The following is a 21,909-nucleotide window of genomic DNA, read 5'->3' on the forward strand; positions in this document are numbered from 1 at the left end:
TGCAGCCAAATATTTTGTTCTGTCATTTGCCAGACTACTTGATTTCCAATAAATATTTCATTCGCTGAAAGGTTGTTTTAGACCGAAAGAATATGGCACAAATTCCGAGATTTTTGAAATTATTGTAACTATTCAAGAACGTCCATTTTGTGGTGTAATTCGCAACTTGTTTATCTAGCAACAGGTAATTTTAAGAATGGGCGATATTTTAAGGAAAGGGTATTTTTTGTATATTCTTATCAGTCGTCAAATGGATTTCGCTTTGAAAAAATGACCATTTTTCGAAAGAAATGCTGATTTAAGAAAAACTATTGAACTTAGCCATAGGGAATACTTAATGAAATTTGTAGAGGTTTCGTTGGCGCTTCTTATGGATCAATAATATACAGGGTGTTCCATTTAATATAAGGAAGATTTTGCAAATTTTCATTTACAATATTTGGCAAGCGGTTTTTCATACCCTGTATATCACAGGTCGATTTCAGATATATCGTTTGAGAGAGTTACCAGTGTAGAATATTCGACCAAAAAAAAATTTCAACTGGACTTGGCACCACTTTATAATTTCAAATATTCTGAGTGACGAATATTGGAAAAAAAACCTGTCATGCTAGATATCTCGAAAACCATCAATATTTTCGAAGTGCAGATATACATAAAGTTTATTTTATTTTCTATGAAGAAACCGAAAAAGCGATAAAAAATATAGGTTGCCATTTAAAAAGACACAGTTGGGATCCGCCCAGAAAAAATCGAACACCCTGTGTGACCGCCAATATTTTTATTTTGTCGAGCTCGAGCAATAAGGTAATATTATAGAAAATTAGATTCCTATCTGCTTCCTATATAGAGATATGGAACACCGCGCCACTGTTGCAGGACCCTGTATATATATATATATATATATATATATATATATATATATATATATATATATATATATATATATATATATATATATATATGATTTCTGTTAGTGAGGTTGCAGTCAATTTCGAGGATACCAGGGAGTAAGAAAAAACCCTTGGGTATTGCGTCAAGCTTTCGGAAATATTCATTTCCTTCTTCAAGAGTTACTAAATAATTGTGAACAAATTAAAAACACAGTTACAATTTCCTACACCTGATGAGACTACTTACTATCGTGAGTTTGAGAAAAGCTAGTTCCTTCATAGCAATCAGAGCTTATCGGTCATCTTATGCAGACAAACAGTGGTCGCACTATCCCTTGCCCCCAAGTCTCGTCACTAGCTCTATGCTTATATATTCTTATATAATTAATCAGAAATGATTATTGACTAACGAAATTGGTTAGCTCCCTAACTATATTATTAAAGAGGAGCTGTTGGAAGGTAGGTTGCACTATATTGTTTACTTGAACTATACTATAGATGCGTTGCTATCGAATGAAAAAGTCTTCCAAAACTACCTCATTTTGTTAACGTTACAAATACAACAATAATTATTTCGGCAAATAAAGTAAAGTGACATTCTGCCCTAGTGCAATTTTAGCACCTGCAAGCAATCGGTTTGTTTATACTTTGTGGTGTGTTTTTATCATTACTAATAAAGTAAATGAATCAACTTATAACACCTCACAGTGAAATATCGATTCGACTGGGGAATATTCGCTGATAAATGTGTTTGCTAATCCATCTTCGCAACAACAAAATTAGTTTTCGACAACAAACAGGAAACATCTGTCGGGCCATAATTAGTTTTCGATCGAAGTGTAGGTACATAAGCTGAAACGAGAGGTTTGATATGTATACCTGTTGATGCATATAATGAACTTTTCATTGGAAATGAAATTTGATCATTTGCTATTGTTGCATGCAAGGATTCGAGTTGAAGTTTCAAATGGAATGAAAATAGCCTACTTCTGTAATTGTCTTGAGAAAAAAGTATGGTGGGCAAAAAAGAAATACCTCAAATAAATTGTGAAAGAATACAATTGCGTCTGATTCTTTGGTCTAGTTCTTTTACTTAGGGAGTAATACATATATATATATATATATATATATATATATATATATATATATATATATATATATATATATATATGCACCGCGCTTATGAGGCCAATAGCCTGTTTTCAAATTAGATAGATGAAAACTGATGGCTGTGTCTGAGGGTCAAATTTTATAATAATAATATAATAATAATAATATTTATTTACCATATTTATATATATATATATATATATATATATATATATATATATATATATATATATATATATATTAGTCAACATATTATAAATTTTATTATTCTATACCAGGGGTCTCCAAACTTTGAAGCCTTCGGGCCATAATGCCATAATGATTTTTTCAGTTTGTTCCAAGGGCCAATTTCTGCCCTTAACTATATTTCTAGACTAGGATAGTCGCAAAGTGCGTGACCTAAGCAAACTTACGCTTTTTTTGCATTTCAATCATTATTGTGTATTGTGACACTTAACGACATCTAGTGGCGAGTAATGGTACTATGTACTATCTTTTTCAGATACCCGCTAGGTGATATTAGGCGTAATTAAATATTTGGAATTACCACGTTGGTTCGAGAAAGTTCTGGTTCTAGCTAGTGTATTCCGATAACCTCGAAATGGCAGTAATAATTGCATATAAAAAGACTAGCGGCGCAACTGCGAGTTGGTCTGCGTAGGAAAGGCGAAGGAAGCGAAACTGTCTATTGTGAAATAAAGTAACACTTGTCAATAAAAGTATTTTGGTTTGACTTATTGTTTTTATGTGTGATTTGTTAGTATGTGAAAGAAGCGAAAAATCGACAGTGAATGCAGAACGTTCCAAGAAAAATGGAACTTTCAGTATTTTGTGATTGAGTCCAGTAATAAGGCGCTATGTTAAATTTGTAATGAAACCATAGCTGTTCTCAAAGACTATAACATTAAACGACACTATGAATCGAAACATCTTCAAAGTTACTCCAAGTATACAGGAAGTTTGCGGAAGGAAAAATTTGGAGCTTTGAAACGCGGACTCAAATCGCAGCAATCTTTGTTTACCAAAGCGAATACTGAACAAGAGTCTGCAACTCGCGCCAGCTTTCGTGTGGCTGCTGAAATCGGAAAACGTGGCAAACCATTCACCGATGGAGAAATGATAAAAGAATGCTTGATTGCAGTTGCCGAAGAAATATGCCCCGAAAAGGTAAATTTATTTAACAGTGTCAGTTTGTCAGCAAACTCCGTGGCTCGGAGGGTGCAAGACATCACAGAAAATATGTCATCTCAACTGTCTGACAAAAATGGACATCATGAGTGGTTTTCTCTAGCATTGGATGAGTTAACGGATGTGTCAGATACTGCTCAGGTGTTGATTTTTATTCGCGGAGTAGATAAAAGCTATGAAGTGTATGAAGAACTTGATATAGATAGTATTCACGGTACGACAACTGGAGCAGATATTTTTAAGGGAGTTGAAAATGCCATTAATAAAAAGAACCTTCGATGGAGAAATTTGAAATCTATAACAACTGATGGAGGCAAAAATATGTATGGTAAAAATAAAGGAGTGGTTACACTTGTGTCAAAGGCTGTAGAAAATGATGGTGGTTCAAAACCATTAGTCTTACATTGTATCATTCATCAACAGTCCTTGTGCGGAAAATATTTGGATATGTCTGAAGTTCTAAAACCAGTCATATCAGTTGTTAACTTCATCAGATCCACTGGGCTAAATTACCGACAATTCCGCGAGTTTATTCAACAGATTGGAGAAAATGATTTACCATATCATACTGCCGTACGCTGGCTTAGTTGCGGAAAAGTCCTTAAGCGCTTTTTTGAACTTCGAGCAGAGATCGAAATTTTTTTAAATGAGAAGCAGCGCCCTTTTGCCGATTTAGAAAATAGTGAATGGATGTGGAAGTTAGCCTTCTATGTCGATTTGACAAATCATATGAACGAACTGAATTTGAGATTGCAAGGAGAAAATCAGCTTCTCCCTGATTTATACACCAATATCAAATCCAGGTAGAAAATAATACTATTTCAATCGCAATTACGTAAAAAATGTTTCACACATTTTGAAACATGTGAAATATTCAGCCACACTACAGAGACTGAATTTCCCGTCAATTTTGCAATCGAAACTTTGAGTGCTTTGAAGAATAATTTACAAATCTCAATTGACCGATGAGCATCTTAAATCTCTTTTGATAATTGGTACAAGTAAAATTGATCCACAACTACAAAGTATTGTCGGTGGAAAATCACAATTACATAAATCTCATTAGTGTTTTTGTTTTACTGTGATTCATTTCAATTATTTGTTAGTTATTAATATGGATAAACTTAGATACTTCAGTTAAGTTTTCTTTGTCATCATTTCTGTCGTTAAGTTTTACCTTGCAAGTAAATAAAACCGAATAATTATCATTCTGTGTTTTCTTCTTCAACTTATCACAGCAATAGTAATAACAATTAGGTAATCATTGGCTGTCGCGGGCCAGATTGATGACAGTTAATCATTGGCTGTCGCGGGCCGGATTGATGACACTGGCGGGCCGGATTTGGCCCGCGGGTCGTAGTTTGGAGACCCCTGCTCTATACCATGATATTCTGATATCCGATATATAATCTGAAAGTGGTAATTTCTCAATCAAATTTAAAAGTATGAGAAGAATACACAAGCTTTATCAAGATGCCATTACACATTGAATCATAAAGGAAAAAATTATTCTCTATTTATTAGATGTAGAAACTAAACTGCCTCACATTTGCATGTTCTAGGTCACAGAATTGCCAGATTCTAATGTCTCAGAATAGTGACCGTTGAGAACGGTCACTATGATATCGTTTGTATGCCTTTTGGATTAAAGAACGCACCATCCACATTCCAAAGAGTGATGGATAACATCCTCCTTGGCATCCAAAACAAGCGCTGTCTTGTATATATAGATGATATCATTATATACTCACCAACAATCCACGAACATATTTCAAGACTGACTGAAATATTCAAAAGACTAAGGAAAGCCAACTTGAAAATTCAGCCTGACAAATGCGAATTTTTAAGGAAAGAAGTCGCTTATCTTGGACACGTAATCACGAAAACCGCCGTTAAACCAAACCCCTCCAAAGTTGAATGCATCCAAGAATTCCTCCAACAAAAAACCCAAAAGAAATCAAATCCTTTTTAGGTTTAGCTGGTTATTATCGACGCTTCATACAAAATTTTGCCAAAATTTCCAAACCAATCACAAAATTACTACAAAAAGATACCCTATTCAAATTCGACTCAGAATGTTTGAAATCATTCAACGAATTGAAATTAGCCCTTACTTCTAGTCCAATTTTGATTTATCCCAACTTCGAAGAACCTTTCCTCTTAACGATAAATGCTAGCGCATTTGCAATAGAAGCTGTTCTTTCACAAGGACCGATAGGAAAAGACCTTCCCATAGCATCCGCCTCCAGAACACTATGCAACGCTGAATCGAAGTACTCTACGATTGACAGAGAACTTTTAGCGATTGTATAGGCTGCGAAACACTTTCGACCATACCTGTTCGGAAGAAATTTCAAACTCATCACTGACCATAGACCCCTCATTTGGCTTTTTTCCTGCGTGGCAGGACCTGCACCATGAGGTGCAGGACCTGCCACGAGGCGTCTGAGATCCTAATACACTTGCAGCATGGCCAGCATCTGCGATCTTAGCTCATATCCATCGACATAACGCAGCCCTAGGAGTGCTTTATCACCATCTACAGTCCTTTTATGGTATTGACGAGACACCGGTATTGCCCTACGCTCCGAGGGATATTGAATCCGTTGTGAGAAACGAGAAGTGCCAAATTTATTGGAACTATTTGATCTCCACCCTCAGGCTAATACTCGTGCAAGCTGATAAGCCTGATGGAGTCAGTCTCGACCACCAGAGCAAGAACATATTTGTCGTGGAGTTTTCAGCTCCTGGTAGACGATTATCTTCCGAAAAGGAAAACGGATGAAATTTCGAGATTTTCTCTTCGAACTTTATAGACTCTATACACACTCTCTGTCAAGATGGTTGTTCTGATTAGTGTAGTTCTTGGTGGAATAACGCTCTCTCTACTGCCGGCTTACCGCACTAAGGTAAAAATCTTAGCCGGACAAATGCAGAAGGCTGTCGTTCTTGGCTCACTGCCTTTGCTCAAGACACATGATTCCTGGACCCACTGATCACTTGCCCCACGTTGTGGGGATTAGTCGTTGGTTGATAACGCTAGCGCGCTCTCCTCAATGTATCGGGCTCGACTCAGATAAAAAATAATAATGATGTTTTGCTGACTGCACCTGTCGGATATATTCCAACGCCCCTCGAGGTATTAGCTAGGAGAGTATTTGACAATTTATTGACAATAAACTCCTAAGAATTTCAGCTTGAAAACCTGAGAAACTCGAGAATTTAGTAATAAATTTCATAAACTACATCTTACGATTTGATCTCCACAAACTTTATTTGAGAAATATATCACGACATGTTTCGCTAACACAGTAGCTTCTTCAACAGTGATTTGAATACTACAAGTTGCTTCTTACGCTAATATTTATATACCACAGGCAACTACAATTGAGACTACCTCTATCAAATTACCTAAACCTCTCCAACTTTTGTATACTTGAGGTACCTCTTCAATTATGATTACCTGAAGCATATTACCCCCCTTCTATATCAATAACGATACTTCCTCGGTAGAAAACAAGTTCAATAATGGTGATCTATTTGAATCCAGTTGGTCATTCATAAGAATGTTTGAATTTTTAAGTTTATTTATTTTCATTGCTTCCGAATGATTCAGTTCCAAACTGTTAGGGAGTGCGTTAGGATCAGAGCTCTGGACAGCCCTGGACATTATCTTGTTGGGAGTACTGGATGGGACAGCCCTGAATATCACCTGATAAGTTTACATAAGAGGATGATACATTCCTTTGTGTGTTGAAATATGTTTAAGTGGGGCAGTCTGAAACTGACATTGTTGTTGAATAGACTAATAAATGTTATAAAGTTGGTGGTGTTATAAGTGTTTCAATATCGTTGTTAGCCAGTGAGGCATTCCTAACATCTCAGAAGTGGGATCTACGTCGTTTTTTTTTCTTACGCTCCACGTTGAATGTTTGAAGATGGCAGGACGGCGATCAACAAAACGCCGTAGGAGGTCGAGTTCCTCAGAATCTTCATCTTCATCAAGTTCTGAAGAGTCGTCTAGCAGCAGTGAACCCAAACGACGAGCACATAGAGAGAAATCGGGTAAACGTAAAGGTCGGAGGTCCAGGGTAAGAAGCACCTATTTTGATTTTTGTGAAAGAGGTGAGTCGAAAAATGTTTCTACAATTTGTGAATTTGACCCAAAGTCTGATTCGGTTAGAGACTGGTTAAGTATTGTGGATCAACATGCAACATGTTTTAAATGGGACGATAATACAACAAAAACTATTGCTTTGAGTAAACTTGGAAATACTGCATCACAATGGTTTCAAACTTATATTCAAACGGAAATCGGTTGGGCGAATTATTCGTGGGCTAAATGGAAAAAAATTCTTTCTACCACATTTCAGTCTGTTAGGAACACCCATAAATTTTTTATGGAAGTTGCGAATCACAAACCATTTGAGGGGGAATCATTGTACAGTTTTCATTTCGATCACCTAGCTAAAATAGAAGCATTGAAAGCGAATTATTCAGATGCTGATAAAGTGTCACTCATTGTTGGCGCAATCGGGGATGACACGGTTGCGTCGGCTGTGAGAGCAGCTAATATTACAGATCTCAATCTTTTAGCAAGTTATTTGAGGGACAGAACATATGCTGAGTCAGGGCCAAGTCACAAACAAATATATAACAATACTTCAAATATCAAATTAGAACAGCCAAAACCTACTGGGAAGAATGATAAAAATTTAAAAATACAAAACACTCAAATTAAATGCTTTCATTGTAATAAACGGGGACACAAAAGAAGCGAGTGTAGAAGTTATAATATAAGGAAGTGCAATTTTTGTCATAGAAAAGGTCATATCGAAGCCGATTGTTACTCACAAAAAAGACAGACCGAGGTAAAATCAGAGAAGTTCATAGAAAAACCACAAAAACTTAATGTGATCGAGAGTTCCAATAAAGATAAATTCTATCGAAAAATTAAAATCAATGACACTTCCCTTTTGGCTTTTATTGATTTTGGTAGTGACTGTTCTATTTTGGAACATGAATTGGCACAGGAGCTTGGACTAAAAGTGTGCAAACTATCAGTTCCTACATTATTATCAGGTTTTTTAGATAACATTACAAAGGTAGACGAGATTGTCGAGGCTTCTGTAACAATCGATCAGATAACATTGCTTTGTCGATTTTATGTTATCAATTCTTTGTCAGTTGATTGTCAGTGTATAGTTGGTAGAAATTTTACTGAAAACATTGCAATCAGTTACCAAAGAGTAGGCAATGACTTAACATTCAGTTATGCACAGGAACCTCTAGAGAAAGTTGAAAATATTTTAAAAATTTCGATTCACTCTGATCAAGAGATAAACGACCTGTTACGTGAAAATAGTGACTGTGTAGCTTCTTCTCTCAAATCACTTAAGGGTATTAAAAAGTTCTTGATGAAAATTCAACTTTGTCACCCGAAAGTTGTTGCACGAAATCCGTATAGGTTGGCACAAAGTGAAAAACCAATAGTCAGAAAGTTGGTGTCTGAATTATTAGAAGCAGGAATAATTCGCGAAAGCAGTTCTCCGTTTGCTAGTCCTATTTTGTTGGTAGATAAGAAAAATAATGAAAAACGTTTGTGTGTCGACTATAGAGAGCTTAACAAAATCACTATTAAAGAAAAATCTCCTCTCCCTTGTATAGAAGATTTGATAGATAGATTGAAGGGATGCCGATTTTTCACAAGTCTTGATTTCAAATCTGGCTACTATTAATTTCAGATGCACCCGGATTCAATAGAAAAAACAGCTTTTGTTACGCCGGATGGGCATTACGAGTTTTTACGTATGCCCTTTGGCCTTTGTAATGCACCCGTATTTTTTCAAAAAGCTATACATTCAATTTTTGGAAATTTAAGATTTGATAAAATTATAATATACCTTGATGATATCTTGATTGCAACTAAAACTAAGGCAGAAAATATTGAAACTTTACAAAATGTCTTCCAAATTTTAAAGGAAAATCATTTAACGTTAAATTTGGACAAATGTTCATTTCTACAAACCATTATACTCTTTTTAGGCTATGAAATTGATGAATCAGGTATTCGTCCTGGTAACAATAAGGTAAAAGCTGTACAAAATTTTCCTACTCCACAAAATATTCATCAATAACGTCAGTTCCTCGGTTTGGTGAGTTACTTTAAAAAGTTCATTGATAAATTTGCACAAAAAGCTAGTATACTAACAAAATTGTTAAAAAAAATAGTCAATGGCTGTGGACGGAGGCACATTCAAAAACTGTTGAGGATTTCAAAAATATTTTGATTAATAAACCCGTTTTGATTATTTTTGATGCAAAATGTCAAACCGTTGTATATACTGATGCAAGTAGAGACGGAATCGGTGGCATTCTGATGCAAATAACCGACAAGGGAGAGCAGCCAGTGTCATTTTATAGTCGGCAAACAAGCGAGAGCGAGAAAAGATTTCATTCATTCGAGTTAGAGTTGTTGGCAATAGTGTCCGTACTACAAAAGTTTCGTCATTATTTATTGGGTACTGAATTTATCATCAGAACTGACTGTAATGCTGTTCGTGGAACAATTGAAAAAAAAAATATAAACCCACGCATTGGCAGATGGGTCCTCTCTTTACAGGAATATAATTTTCAAATTATTCACAAATCGGGAAATCAAATGGTTCACGTGGATGCTTTGAGTCGCAATCCATGCGTAACTAGCGAAAGTATACAAACAGATATTATTATGAAAATATCTGAAGGTGATTGGTTGGCGGCTGTTCAAGCCAAAGATCCTGAAATTGTGAAAATTAAAGAAAATTTGGAGTCAGGTGATGTAAGTAGAGATATTATTTATAATTATGATTTAAGGACAGGAAAAGTTTTCAAGCTTACTGAGTATGGTCGGCGTTGGCTTGTTCCGAAAAACTGTCGATGGCAGATAGTAAAGGCTAATCACGATGATTTGAGACATTTTTCTGTAGAGAAAACTCTTCACAGGTTGCAGGAACGATATTGGTTCCCTAGAATGCGACATTTTGTAAAAAAATATATTAAGTCTTGCTTACACTGCCAGTACCATAAAATGCCCACGGGGAAAAAGCCAGGATTTTTATTTTCCATTCATAAATGTCCTCGTCCTTTTCATACAATCCATGTTGATCATGTTGGTCCATTTATTGAAAGTAGAAACGGCAACAAATACATTTTTGTTATGGTCGACTCGTTCACAAAGTTCACAATTCTGAGTGCTCTTCCCAATACCAAGACGTCCCCGGTTCTGAACGAATTGCGTAAATTAATAGCCATTTTTGGAGTACCACTGCGTATAATATCGGATGCAGGCAAAGCATTTTCATCCAACAAATTTAAAAATTTTTGCGATGAACAAGGTATTCGCCATTATCAAAACTCTATAGCTATGCCTCGCGCAAATGGTCAGGTGGAACGATACAATAGGACAATTGTAGACGCTGCCGCAACAATGAGTGCTAATTTGGAGGAAGAAGATTGGGACACAAACATATCTAAAATTCAGTTAGCAATCAACAGTACCTTCAATAAAACAATACAGACGACACCAAGTGAAGTTTTAGTTGGGTTTCAATTGAACTTGGGGAATGACCGCTACGTCACTCATGTCCACGAACCCCCAGCGATTGACGTAACCAAATTGAGGCAGGATGTTGCAAAAAGATTGGAGGAAAATCGTGAAAGGCAGAATAAAATTTTCAATATGAGACGAAAAACAGCTCCGGTTTACAAAAGAGGAGATTTGGTGCTCGTAAAAGTAACTAATTTCAAAAATGATGGAAACAGTAAGAAATTAGTCGAAAAATATAAAGGGCCATTCAAGATAAAACAGAATTTAGGAAATGATAGATATAAAGTATGTGAAGAATTAGGGTCAGAAAGGTGCCAAAACGCAAACCGTTATGAGGGAGTCATCGGTGTGGAACATCTCAAACCGTTCACAGTGAGAGACGACAATTAGTGAGTGAAAATCCAGTCATAATTTAGGGATTGAAACTAAATTCATGATTAGGAGTTGAAGTTGGGGATTAAACCAACCGGCAATGATAACTCAGGGATTAAACTGAGTTACAAAAAAAAAACAGTCATAATTTAGGGATTAAACTAAATTCATGACTGGGAGTTGAAGTTGGGGATTAAACCAACAGACACATACAGAAGTTGGGGATTAAACCAACAGACATGCATAACTTAGGGATTAAACTAAGTTATGACACATACACACATACATATACAAAAGTTGGGGATTAAACCAACGGACATAATAACTTAGGGAATAAACTAAGTTATGACACATACACATATACAAAATATATTGTTTATATAGGTTTTCATTGGAAAGTTTGTTACAGATTGTTCTGATGGGTGTTTGAACCCATTTGAGGCCAAATGGGGTAGCAGGATGGCCGAATGTTAGGGAGTGCGTTAGGATCAGAGCTCTGGACAGCCCTGGACATTATCTTGTTGGGAGTACTGGATGGGACAGCCCTGAATATCACCTGATAAGTTTACATAAGAGGATGATACATTCCTTTGTGTGTTGAAATATGTTTAAGTGGGGCAGTCTGAAACTGACATTGTTGTTGAATAGACTAATAAATGTTATAAAGTTGGTGGTGTTATAAGTGTTTCAATATCGTTGTTAGCCAGTGAGGCATTCCTAACAAAACCTATATTTTCTATGTGTAAAATTTCAAATTCTTCATTAAAGATATGATTTTCTTCTAAAAGATGATGTGAATATGTTGGACTTGTTTTCTTATTTACACAGCTCGAATGATGTTCCTGGATTCGATTCCTAAATGTTCTGCCAGTTTGACCAATATATACCTTAGGACACATTCCATACTTCAATTTATATTCTCCCGATTTCTCGAATTCAGATGTTTTGTCTGTATCATTTTCAACTAACTTTACCAACGTATTACATGTTCTATACGCAATTTTAATATCTCGTTTCCTCAAAAATGAAGCTTTTTTTTCTGTTATTTGTCCAAAATAATTTTGATTATCCTACTTATTAATAGGAAAAACGTATCGAATCGCTTTTGCGTAGACTTTTTTGGAATGTATTTTGTTTATTAATTCATCTTTAAACCCATTGATTACTGCAATTTGCTTGATGATTGATGATATTGAGTTCTTTATTGAAATTATCTATTGAAAGAGGAACATTGACTAATCTTTGAATCATTCTATTATAAGCTGCTACTTTGTGTTGATATGGATGGGTAAAATCGTAATGTATAGTAATATCCGTATAGGACGGTTTCTGATAAATTGAAAAATCAAGTTTGTTGTTCATTCTACTAATTGTTAAGTCCAAGAAATTGATTGAGTTTGAGTTGTGTGCTTTTATTCCAATAGTGAATTTAATGTTTTCATGAATTTTGTTCATTTGTTTTCAAAAGGTTTAATTACGGGAAATCCGTTAAGCTCCTTACTTGCGGAAATTTTCATGGATAACTTAGAGAAGTCGATTTTTAATATGTTTCAAATCTATTTCAAATCTGTTTTCCGTTAATCAGCTGTCGCCCCTATACAAACGACAACTCTCAGAAAATGAGAAACTTGTGCGAGCTAAGGACTAACGAGGTCTTACCTTTTAATGTGTGATTCCTAAACATCCTTTGATCAAGAATTTCTTGTATTGGCATAGATATGTGGATGACGTTTCGGTATGTTTCACAGGAACTAACAATTAGATATTTTTCATAGGGATATTAACAAAATTCATGAAAACAGTAAATTCACTATTGGAGTAGAAGCAGATAACTCAAACTCAATCAATTTCTTGAACTTAACATACGGATATTACTATACATTGCAATTCTACTCATCCCGGGTTAGGAATCACACGTTAAAAGGTAAGACCTCGTTAGTCCTTAGCTCGCACAAGTTTCGGCTTTTGAGAGTTGTCGTTCGTAAGGGGGGCGACAGCTGGTTAACGTAAAAACAGATTTAAACAGTACCAACACAAAATAACATCTTATAATGTCATGATTCATAGATTGGGCAATGTTAATAAAGAACTCAATATCATTAAGAAAATTGCAGTAAACTGTAAAAGTGAAATCAATATTCTCAAAAAAAGTGTACGCAAAAGCAATTCGGAAGGTTTTTCCTACTGATAAGTTAGATAATCAAAATCAAAATTATAAAGCTTCAACATATTTTGGACAAACAACAGAAAAATGTGGCTCCATTTTTGAATAAACAAGATATGAAAATTGCATATAGAAAAGTAATACGTTGGTAAAGATAGTTAAAAATTATAAAGACAAAATATTCAAATTCCAGAAATCAGGAAGTATATAAATTAAATTGTCAAACTTGTCCTAAGTTATATATTGATCAAACATGCAGATCATTTAGAAATCGCATCCAGGAACATTATATGAACTATGTAAATAAGAAGACGATTTCAACATATTCAAATCATCTCATAGAAGAAAATCATATCTTTAACGAAAATTTCGTTTCTTACACATATAAGATAAGGGTTTGAAGCTAAAGTATTGGGAAGCAATGAAAATTATTAAACTAGAAAATTCAAAAATTTCATTGAATGATGAATTAAATTAAAATAGATCACCATTACTGAACTTGTTTTTTTATAAACCAATGTATCTAAATCTTTGTAGACATTTTATTATTGATGTAGTATTGATATAATATGCTTTAGGTAATCATGATCGAAGAAGTACCTGGGTAGGTAGCTCTTACTATATAGTATAGGTATATGTATATAAAATTATAGTAAAAATTCAACTTTCAATATGTCATTAACTACGAAAAAGCTACTGTGATAGTGTGTGAAGAAATCTGAGAAAACCCAAAAAATTAAGTCCGTGTGGGTAGCATATAATCAAATATACAGGCCGTTTCTTTTATCATGTGGTAACATTGTTATATTCTAAACCGTAACAGACACGAAGACGATTAAATGAGAAAAAAGGTAACTGTCATCGAGACCAATACAATGGTGGAAGAAATTTTACGGGGACTCTCGCCCTTCTCGAGTTATATGGGGAAAACCAAAAATGCTGTTTTTCGAATGGAACTGTTATTTCGGAGAATATCAAAAAATGAAAAAAAGTTATAGTAATCAAAGTGTACCATGCCGATGTAATAATAAATATTCGATAAAATGTTTCATGTCAACATGGCCACCATCAACCAAGGGTATATCACATTTGATATTTTTATAGCGTTTCATCTGAGATAACTACCATCATCGCAGTGACAACAGTTTTGAATTACAATCCTGTCGTTACTTCTTTTGTAAATTGTTTCGTTTTCTTCAAAATATAATTCAGGCAACCCAATAAATTCGACAGGTAGATACCCAAACACAATGAAAATTCGTACTTTTTTGTTTTGTAAATTTTTGTATTGCCGTAATCTTTCTTTCAAGGCTTATTTCTCCCTAATCAATTATAATTCGTAATATTTTTATAATTCTCAATCCTGTAAGTAACGAGAATATTAGTTTTTGGTCAAAATTCGATTGTTGTATAATTTGGTGTGATCAAATAGCATCCCAATTCATAGGAAAAATGAATGCGTTGTTGATATCTGTTGAGAACTATCAGACGTTTATGAACAAAGATGTATTCAAATGATGAAAGGACTGATATGCTATTTAGTTATGCAAATTCAAATAGAAATCCTTTTTTGGCAATTAATATGTATGTTGAGCTAGACCCGAATCGTCGTATTCCGAACATCCAAATGTTTAGACGATTAGAAAGAAATAGGAGGGACTATGGTGCATTTGACTGAAAGAAAACAAGATAATGTGTTGTTACTGGAACTGTGAGGAATCAAATAAATGTTATGGGTAAGCAAATATTACCACATAAAAATTTACATAGTGAAAACATTTTTTTTTTAAATTTAGGATTGGCCAGATACAAAAGTTATGCTCATCAAGATTATTCTTTACGAAAAATTGCCCACGAAATGGGGAATTCTGTAAAATCCACCAGAACTATTTTGAAAAAGAACAAATATAAATGCTACAGGAAGTTCATTACCTCAATGAAAAGGATTAAAAAAAAAACAAAAACAGCATTTTTGTTTTCCCCGCATAACTCGAAAAGGGCGAGAGTCCCCGTTAATTTTCTTCGACCGTTGTATTGTTCCCGATGACAGTTACCTTTTTTTCCATGTAATCGTCTCCGTATCTGTTACGGTTTAGAATGTAGCAATGTTACCACATGATAAAAAACGGCCTGTATAATGCGATGCATTCACTAAACTTTGTAAAAATAATGAATATTCCATGTATATGAATAACACTGAATTTCAAACCCAGGAATAAAACAAATCAGAGCATAAAGATACACATTCAACTCAATTCTCACCTTTGTTATTCCTAAGCTCACTGGATTTGATCTCTTCAACCAAAGACGTGGGAATCGCAGCCGCTGAAGCAACTAGTGTAGCAACAATCAGGAGATCCAGGTAGACCTGGCGCAGTCCCATCGTGAGTGCTCTACTGGGGTGCTGGAAACGACTGAAAAACTGAAAACCGGGCTGGCGTTTTCATCTGTTGGGCACGGCCTACTACGCATTCTCGTTCAAGAGACGTAGAGGGATGGATGTTGGAGAAGTCGAGGCAGACATCCATGATGAAGGGTTCACAAATGGAAAACAGGGTTTGTAGACTAATAAAGACTAATTTTCAGAGAAACAGTTATGTTACACTTCATAGAACGATAATCACTATACATACGCGGCGCCTGGAATGTTGTGGAAAGTTCTACAGTACTCTCGATTGTTCTGTTTGTATTACTACAAATTTCTATGAGGCGAAACTTTCAGTGGATGGGGGATAGAGAGCTATCAATACAATACAGGGTGTTAATTAAGTATGTATCATAAATTTAACAAACGATTCTTTAGGTAATTTTGAGACGAAATGTTCATATAAACATGGGTCCGCAAATCCTTCGTTCTCAAGATACAGGGTGTTAAAATAAAAATAAAAAAAAAGTTATTCGTGAATATCTTAAATACCCTTTACCTAATTTTGTTGTAATTTGGCAATGGTATTCACAACATTAAGTAGCTAATTTAGCCCGAACGTGATTCAATTTATCAAGTCCAGTGGCGTCTCGAGCGGGACTTGAACGAATATTTTTGACTTAAAAATGTACGTCACTGACTTTTATGCAATTTTTATTATTTCTTTGGATTAAGCAATAAGAAATACAACTTTTTTGTCTCTCGAATTTTTTCGTATCTTGCTTAGTTTTTAAGAAAAAAAAGTCGATCTAATTGCATATCCCTGGACCTCACAAGGAATAATATGGGGAATTAAATGTTTCTTTTAGAAATTATTATTTTTACAATTTTTCATTACTAATTATGTATGTCTCAAGTGAGTGGGTCTAATCATGTAACAATAACAACAAATATTAAATAATATTAACATCTACACTAACGAATTGCACTAAATTGAGTGTTGGAAATGGCTTCTTTCGGCTTCAATACAACCGTCTAGCTGCCGCATCATTGAATTTCGCACTCTTCTGAAAATACCAAAAATAATAATCAAGGGTTGCTTTGGAAAACGATTGCAGCATTTAATAAACAACTTGACAGTTGTTGTCAACTTTATAAGCTTTTTATTTATAATTGTTATAAAAAGTGTGTTTAGTGGTTATTTTTCGAATCATTTTTGTAAAACATGGTTCAATTCACTAACAGTGAAATGGCAGATATGTATTTCTGTTATGGAATGGCTCACGGAAACTCGAATGCTGCAAAACGTATTTACCATGAAAGATTTCCTCAGCGTGTAGTGCCTAATAGAAGAACTTTTGTACGTCTCCATGCACGACTTTCTGAAACAGGCAGCTTTAAAAGATCGACGGTTGTCATTGGGAGGCCTGCAACGGTACAACAGTTCAAATTGAAGAAGCTGTTTTAAATGAAATTGGTTACGCGGTAAAATAAGTAGAAATCCAGGTTTCCTTAGTCGAATATTGTTTACAAATGAAACTTGTTTTTCTCGCAATTCAATTATTAACTTCCACAACAATCACATTTGGGCCGAAAACAATCCACACGCTTTGATAGAAAATAATTTTCAAGAACAGTTTTCTTTTAAAATTTGGGTTGGAATTGTCGGTGACCATCTCATTGGGCGTCACTTTCTTTCACCTAGACTTAATGGAGAAGAATACCGAAGGTTTTTAGAATTTGTTTTACCTGGACTTTCCATGACTGGCAGAAATTCCAGTCATGGAAAGATTCCGTATGTGGTACATGCACGATGGTGCATGCACCACACTTTAGTGTAGTGGCTTGGCAATTTTTGGATGAAAATTACCATTATCATTGGATTGGGAGAGCAGGCCCACACCCATGGCCACCTCGATCGCCCGAAATGAATCCCTTAGATTATTTTCTCTGGGGACACCTTAAAGCGTTCGTATACAAAACTGCTATTCAAAGTGAAGAGGATTTACGGATTAAAATCATTAATTCATGTGACATAACGAAAAATTCGCCAGGTATTTTCAAAAGAGTGCGAAATTCAATGATGTGGCGGATATACGGTTGTATTGAAGCCGAAGGAGGCCATTTTCAACACTTAATTTAGTGCAATTCGTTAGTTTAGATGTTAATGATATTTAATATGTGTTATTATTGTTACATAATTAGTAATAAAAAATTGTAAAAATAATAATTTCCAAAAAAAAACATTTAATTCCTCATATTATTCCTTGTGAGGTCCAGGAATATGCAATTAGGTCGCCTTTTTTTTTAAAAAACTAAGCAAGATACGAAAAAAATTCAAGAGGCAAAAAAGTTGTATTTCTAATTGCTCAATCCAAAGAAATAATAAAAATTGCACAAAAGTCAGTGGCGTACATTTTTAAGTCAAAAATATTAGTTCAAATCCCACTCCAGACGCCACTGAACTTAATAAATTGAATCGCGTTCGGGCTAAATTAGCTCCTTAATGTTATAAATACAATTGCCAAATGACAACAAAATTAGGTGAAGGATATTGAAGATATTTACGAATAACTTTTTTTTTTTTATTTTAACACCCTGTATCTTGAGAACGAAGGATTTGCGGACCCATGTTTATGTGAACATTTCGTCTTGAAATTACCTAAAGAATCGTCTGTTAAATGTATGGTACATACTTGATTAACACCCTGTATAACTATCTCGATCATTACACAATAATCTGGGATGTTCCGGGATTTGATTTTCCCGAATGTTCCAGACTATCCCTGAACATTCCAGAATGTTCCAAAATGTTATGGAATGCTTTCAAGTCGGTTCGGCAGCATTACTTGTTCGAGCGTTTATCGAAAATGCTGCCTAAAGCTCCCTTTGAGAAATAGTAAAAAATTCATTATATATTGTTCTCGGTAAAAATTTGTTTTTGGCTTTCTACCTCTCCATCTTTATATAAAAAATGTGATAAGAACAGAATAGAAAGCGATCAATTCCAAAAAAATATCTTCATACAAATACATTGAATTATGCAAAGGAACAAAAATCTCTTCTAGTAATCTACGATCGCCTAACTACATTAAAAAATTCACAAATAACACAGCATTTCATAACGATGTCAAAAAATACCAAAATAATTATAAAAAACTGATTAACGATGCAAAATATAAATTTTATCAAACAAGGATTACTCACGCAAGTAATATAGCTAAAGAGACTTGGTCTATTATAAATGATTTTCGAGGTAAGTGTAAAAATAAACGAGTAGAAATACCAATACCAAGATGACCTTAATAAATATTATTGTTCAATAGCCCCCACTTTGACTGAAAAATCTGACTCACCGTTTGATCCCCTTGAGAAATTACACAATATAATTTCTTACGAGAAACTAATTTTATACCCTACTAATGTTTGCGAATTACAGGCGATAATCGGTTCATTTTAAAATAAAACGGCATTTGGAAACGACGAATTATCGATGAAAATATTTCTGTTACTGCCCTAAATGCATTGGCGAAGGCAATCAATCATTTATTTCTAAAGGGTTCATTTCTCTCGTTCTTAAAAACTTCGATGGTAATCCCTCTTTACAAAGGTGGTGATCAAGAGAATCCTTCGAACTATCGCCCAATTTATCTCATTCCATCGTTAGCAAAAATTATTGAAAAACTGGTGAAAATACGTTTAACCGAACATTTGAATTTCGGTAATATGATAAGCTCCAAACAATTTGGATTTCAGTCAAAGAAAAATGCTCATGGTGCCATATTTTCATTTTTATATGATGTGTATAGTAATATTAATAGAGGGGGAAATCACAACAGCAGTCTTTTGTGATTTCTCTAAAGCCATTGATTGTGTTAATCACGAGATTCTGCTCAGAAAACTTTATCTCTATGGCATTGAGGATATTACTCATAAATGGTTCGAATCTTATCTATAGGGTAGACGTCAAAGGGTTGAATATACAACAGTATCTGATGTTTCCGACATATCTAACGGAGTACCACAAGGCTAAGTACTCGGACCTACCCTATTTCTGCTCTATATCAACGACTTGACTACCATCGATATAGAGGGTAAATTTACTTTATTTGCCGACGACAATATTATGACACAAAACTAACAATAATGATCTATATAATTGGTGTAATGCAAATTTATTAGTTTTCAATGTCTCAAAAAGCACAGTTTTATCCTTTATTTGCATTCTTGATAATATTCCTTCAGCTTCGAATTCGAATCTGATTGAGAACATGCCGAGCAATAAATTTCTTGGGATATTTTTGATGGTTATAATGATCGTTTTTTTGATCTCATTCTTATAAATGAAGTTTTCGAAACTAGGTTTACATTATTTCATTATTTGACATATGCCAACCAAAAAGAGGTTAAAAAAATGACAATCGTCATTTCTTATTGAATATTGTCTGTATGCAACTCGAAAGCCTCGTGCAAAGAAAGAAAAACCAAAACGGAGATCATATTGTTTGTTAAGTTTCGATTTTAAGTTATAGATGAAGCTGAAAATCGTTGTCAGCGGGCAGCATTGGCATCAACTACGCATGCTCATAGTTTGACAAACTATTGCTGCGACCTTTACAGGTGGTCACAACGAACTACAAAAGCATCTCCGACCATTACCATTTCCGTGAAGCGTGAAGTAAGTGACTTGTGGCTCAACCTCAAAGTAACAAAAGAGAGGTCTTTTCCATCCATACCTTGAAGGCAGCATAACTTTGTTTATTTACGGGAAGTAAGTTGGACCTTAAAACAGTGGCGGTTGGTTTAGTTGATAACCGGAGGGATATTATATATTTATAAAATAAATCATTTCAGGTGAAAATGTATTCTGTTCAATGATTTGGAGATCATATTCTTTGGGTGACGTAAGTTAGTTGTTAAAGTCAGCAATAACAGATATAACACCGGTTGCACAAGAATAACTATTTAGTATACAAACTGAACATTGAGCAGAAAGCTTTTTAATCTGTTGATCACAGAATGGATATGACCTATGGCACACATATGAAAAACATATTTTTCATTTTTGAATACAGTTTTTTTCATTTACATTAATGAATTTTCGTAGTTTCGTCAGCATGAATTATTAAACAAAAACATAATGTCGGTCCACAAAGACCCTTAGATAGCAATTTTGAATGAAATCACATAATAATATCACACCTCAATCGTAATTATAAATATTCATGATTTCTAATCGAAAATTCTTTATATCGGACCTTACAAACTGTACCGCTTGTTTTAACCCAGTAAACCACGCGCTTTATTATAAAGTCATACATAAAAATCTAGTAGGTGGTAGAAAAACTGGCTTTGTTTCAATAATCAATAATAAATCAAATTTCCTGTCGTAGGAACTATTTGAATAGAATATGTTTTCACCTGAAATGATTTATTTTATAAATATATAATATCCCTCCGATTATCATCTAAACCAACCGCCACTGTTTTATGGTCCCATTTACTTCAAATGTAAACAAACTCTCCATAACCTCTCATTACCTGCCACCCCCTCTCGCCAATAAATTGTACAGAAAAGGATAGTACGATACCCGTTTCTAAACACCTGTATTGCATTGGCATGGCAACTCTATGTCTTACTATTACTCTAAGGCTGAGGGCTCAACCAATAAATGGTACCTAATTTTCTAAATTTATAGCAGGTAATTTTTGAAAGCTGTCGTCTCAACCACATATTTCTAAGCTTGAAATAATGATTCTGTAATTGGGTTTTCATTCAGTAAATTTGATCTATACATGATAATAATTAAGCAATTTTCACAAATGAAATTTTTAATTTCGGCAGGTTCCGCTAACACAGTAGCTTCATTGATAGTTATTACCAATGAATCTACGGTGTTGACAAAACGCGTCTAGTTTTATTACTTCTAAATCGATTGAATGATGTTGAGGTTTGGAAGAGTTTCATCAAGGCAGTCCTGATGAAAGCGCCAATGAGTACAATATGTTTAAATATGTTTAAAATATGTTTTTTCCGTTACCCAGATATCGCACCCCTACGAACGACAACCCTCAGAAGTCGAAACTTGTGTGAGCTAAGGACTAACGAGGTCTTATCATTTAACGTGTGATTCGTAACACACGTGTACGATAGCAAGTGAAAATCGAGCGTTCAGCCTGGGGCTTGAATCATCGACCACAAAACAGCCACACATAGAAATGCAAGTTA

At 34.6% G+C, this 21,909-nt stretch overlaps 1 protein-coding gene across 1 annotated transcript in view; it reads right to left on the reverse strand.

Moving 5' to 3' along the window:
- Positions 1-15,713, reverse strand: part of LOC111506660 (uncharacterized) — a 62,388-nt gene extending 46,675 nt beyond the window's left edge. The window contains exon 1 of the mRNA XM_074175945.1: positions 15,578-15,713. Within this exon, the coding sequence (XP_074032046.1) occupies positions 15,578-15,698 (121 nt within the window). The 5' untranslated portion in view covers positions 15,699-15,713. The remainder of the gene's footprint in view (positions 1-15,577) is intronic.
- Between the last annotated feature and the right edge of the window lie 6,196 nt (positions 15,714-21,909).

Source organism: Leptinotarsa decemlineata, unplaced genomic scaffold (assembly GCF_025532065.1).
Source record: "Leptinotarsa decemlineata unplaced genomic scaffold, Ldec_3_MD MMD2_tig00001393_RagTag_RagTag, whole genome shotgun sequence".
NCBI lineage: Eukaryota > Metazoa > Arthropoda > Insecta > Coleoptera > Chrysomelidae > Leptinotarsa > Leptinotarsa decemlineata.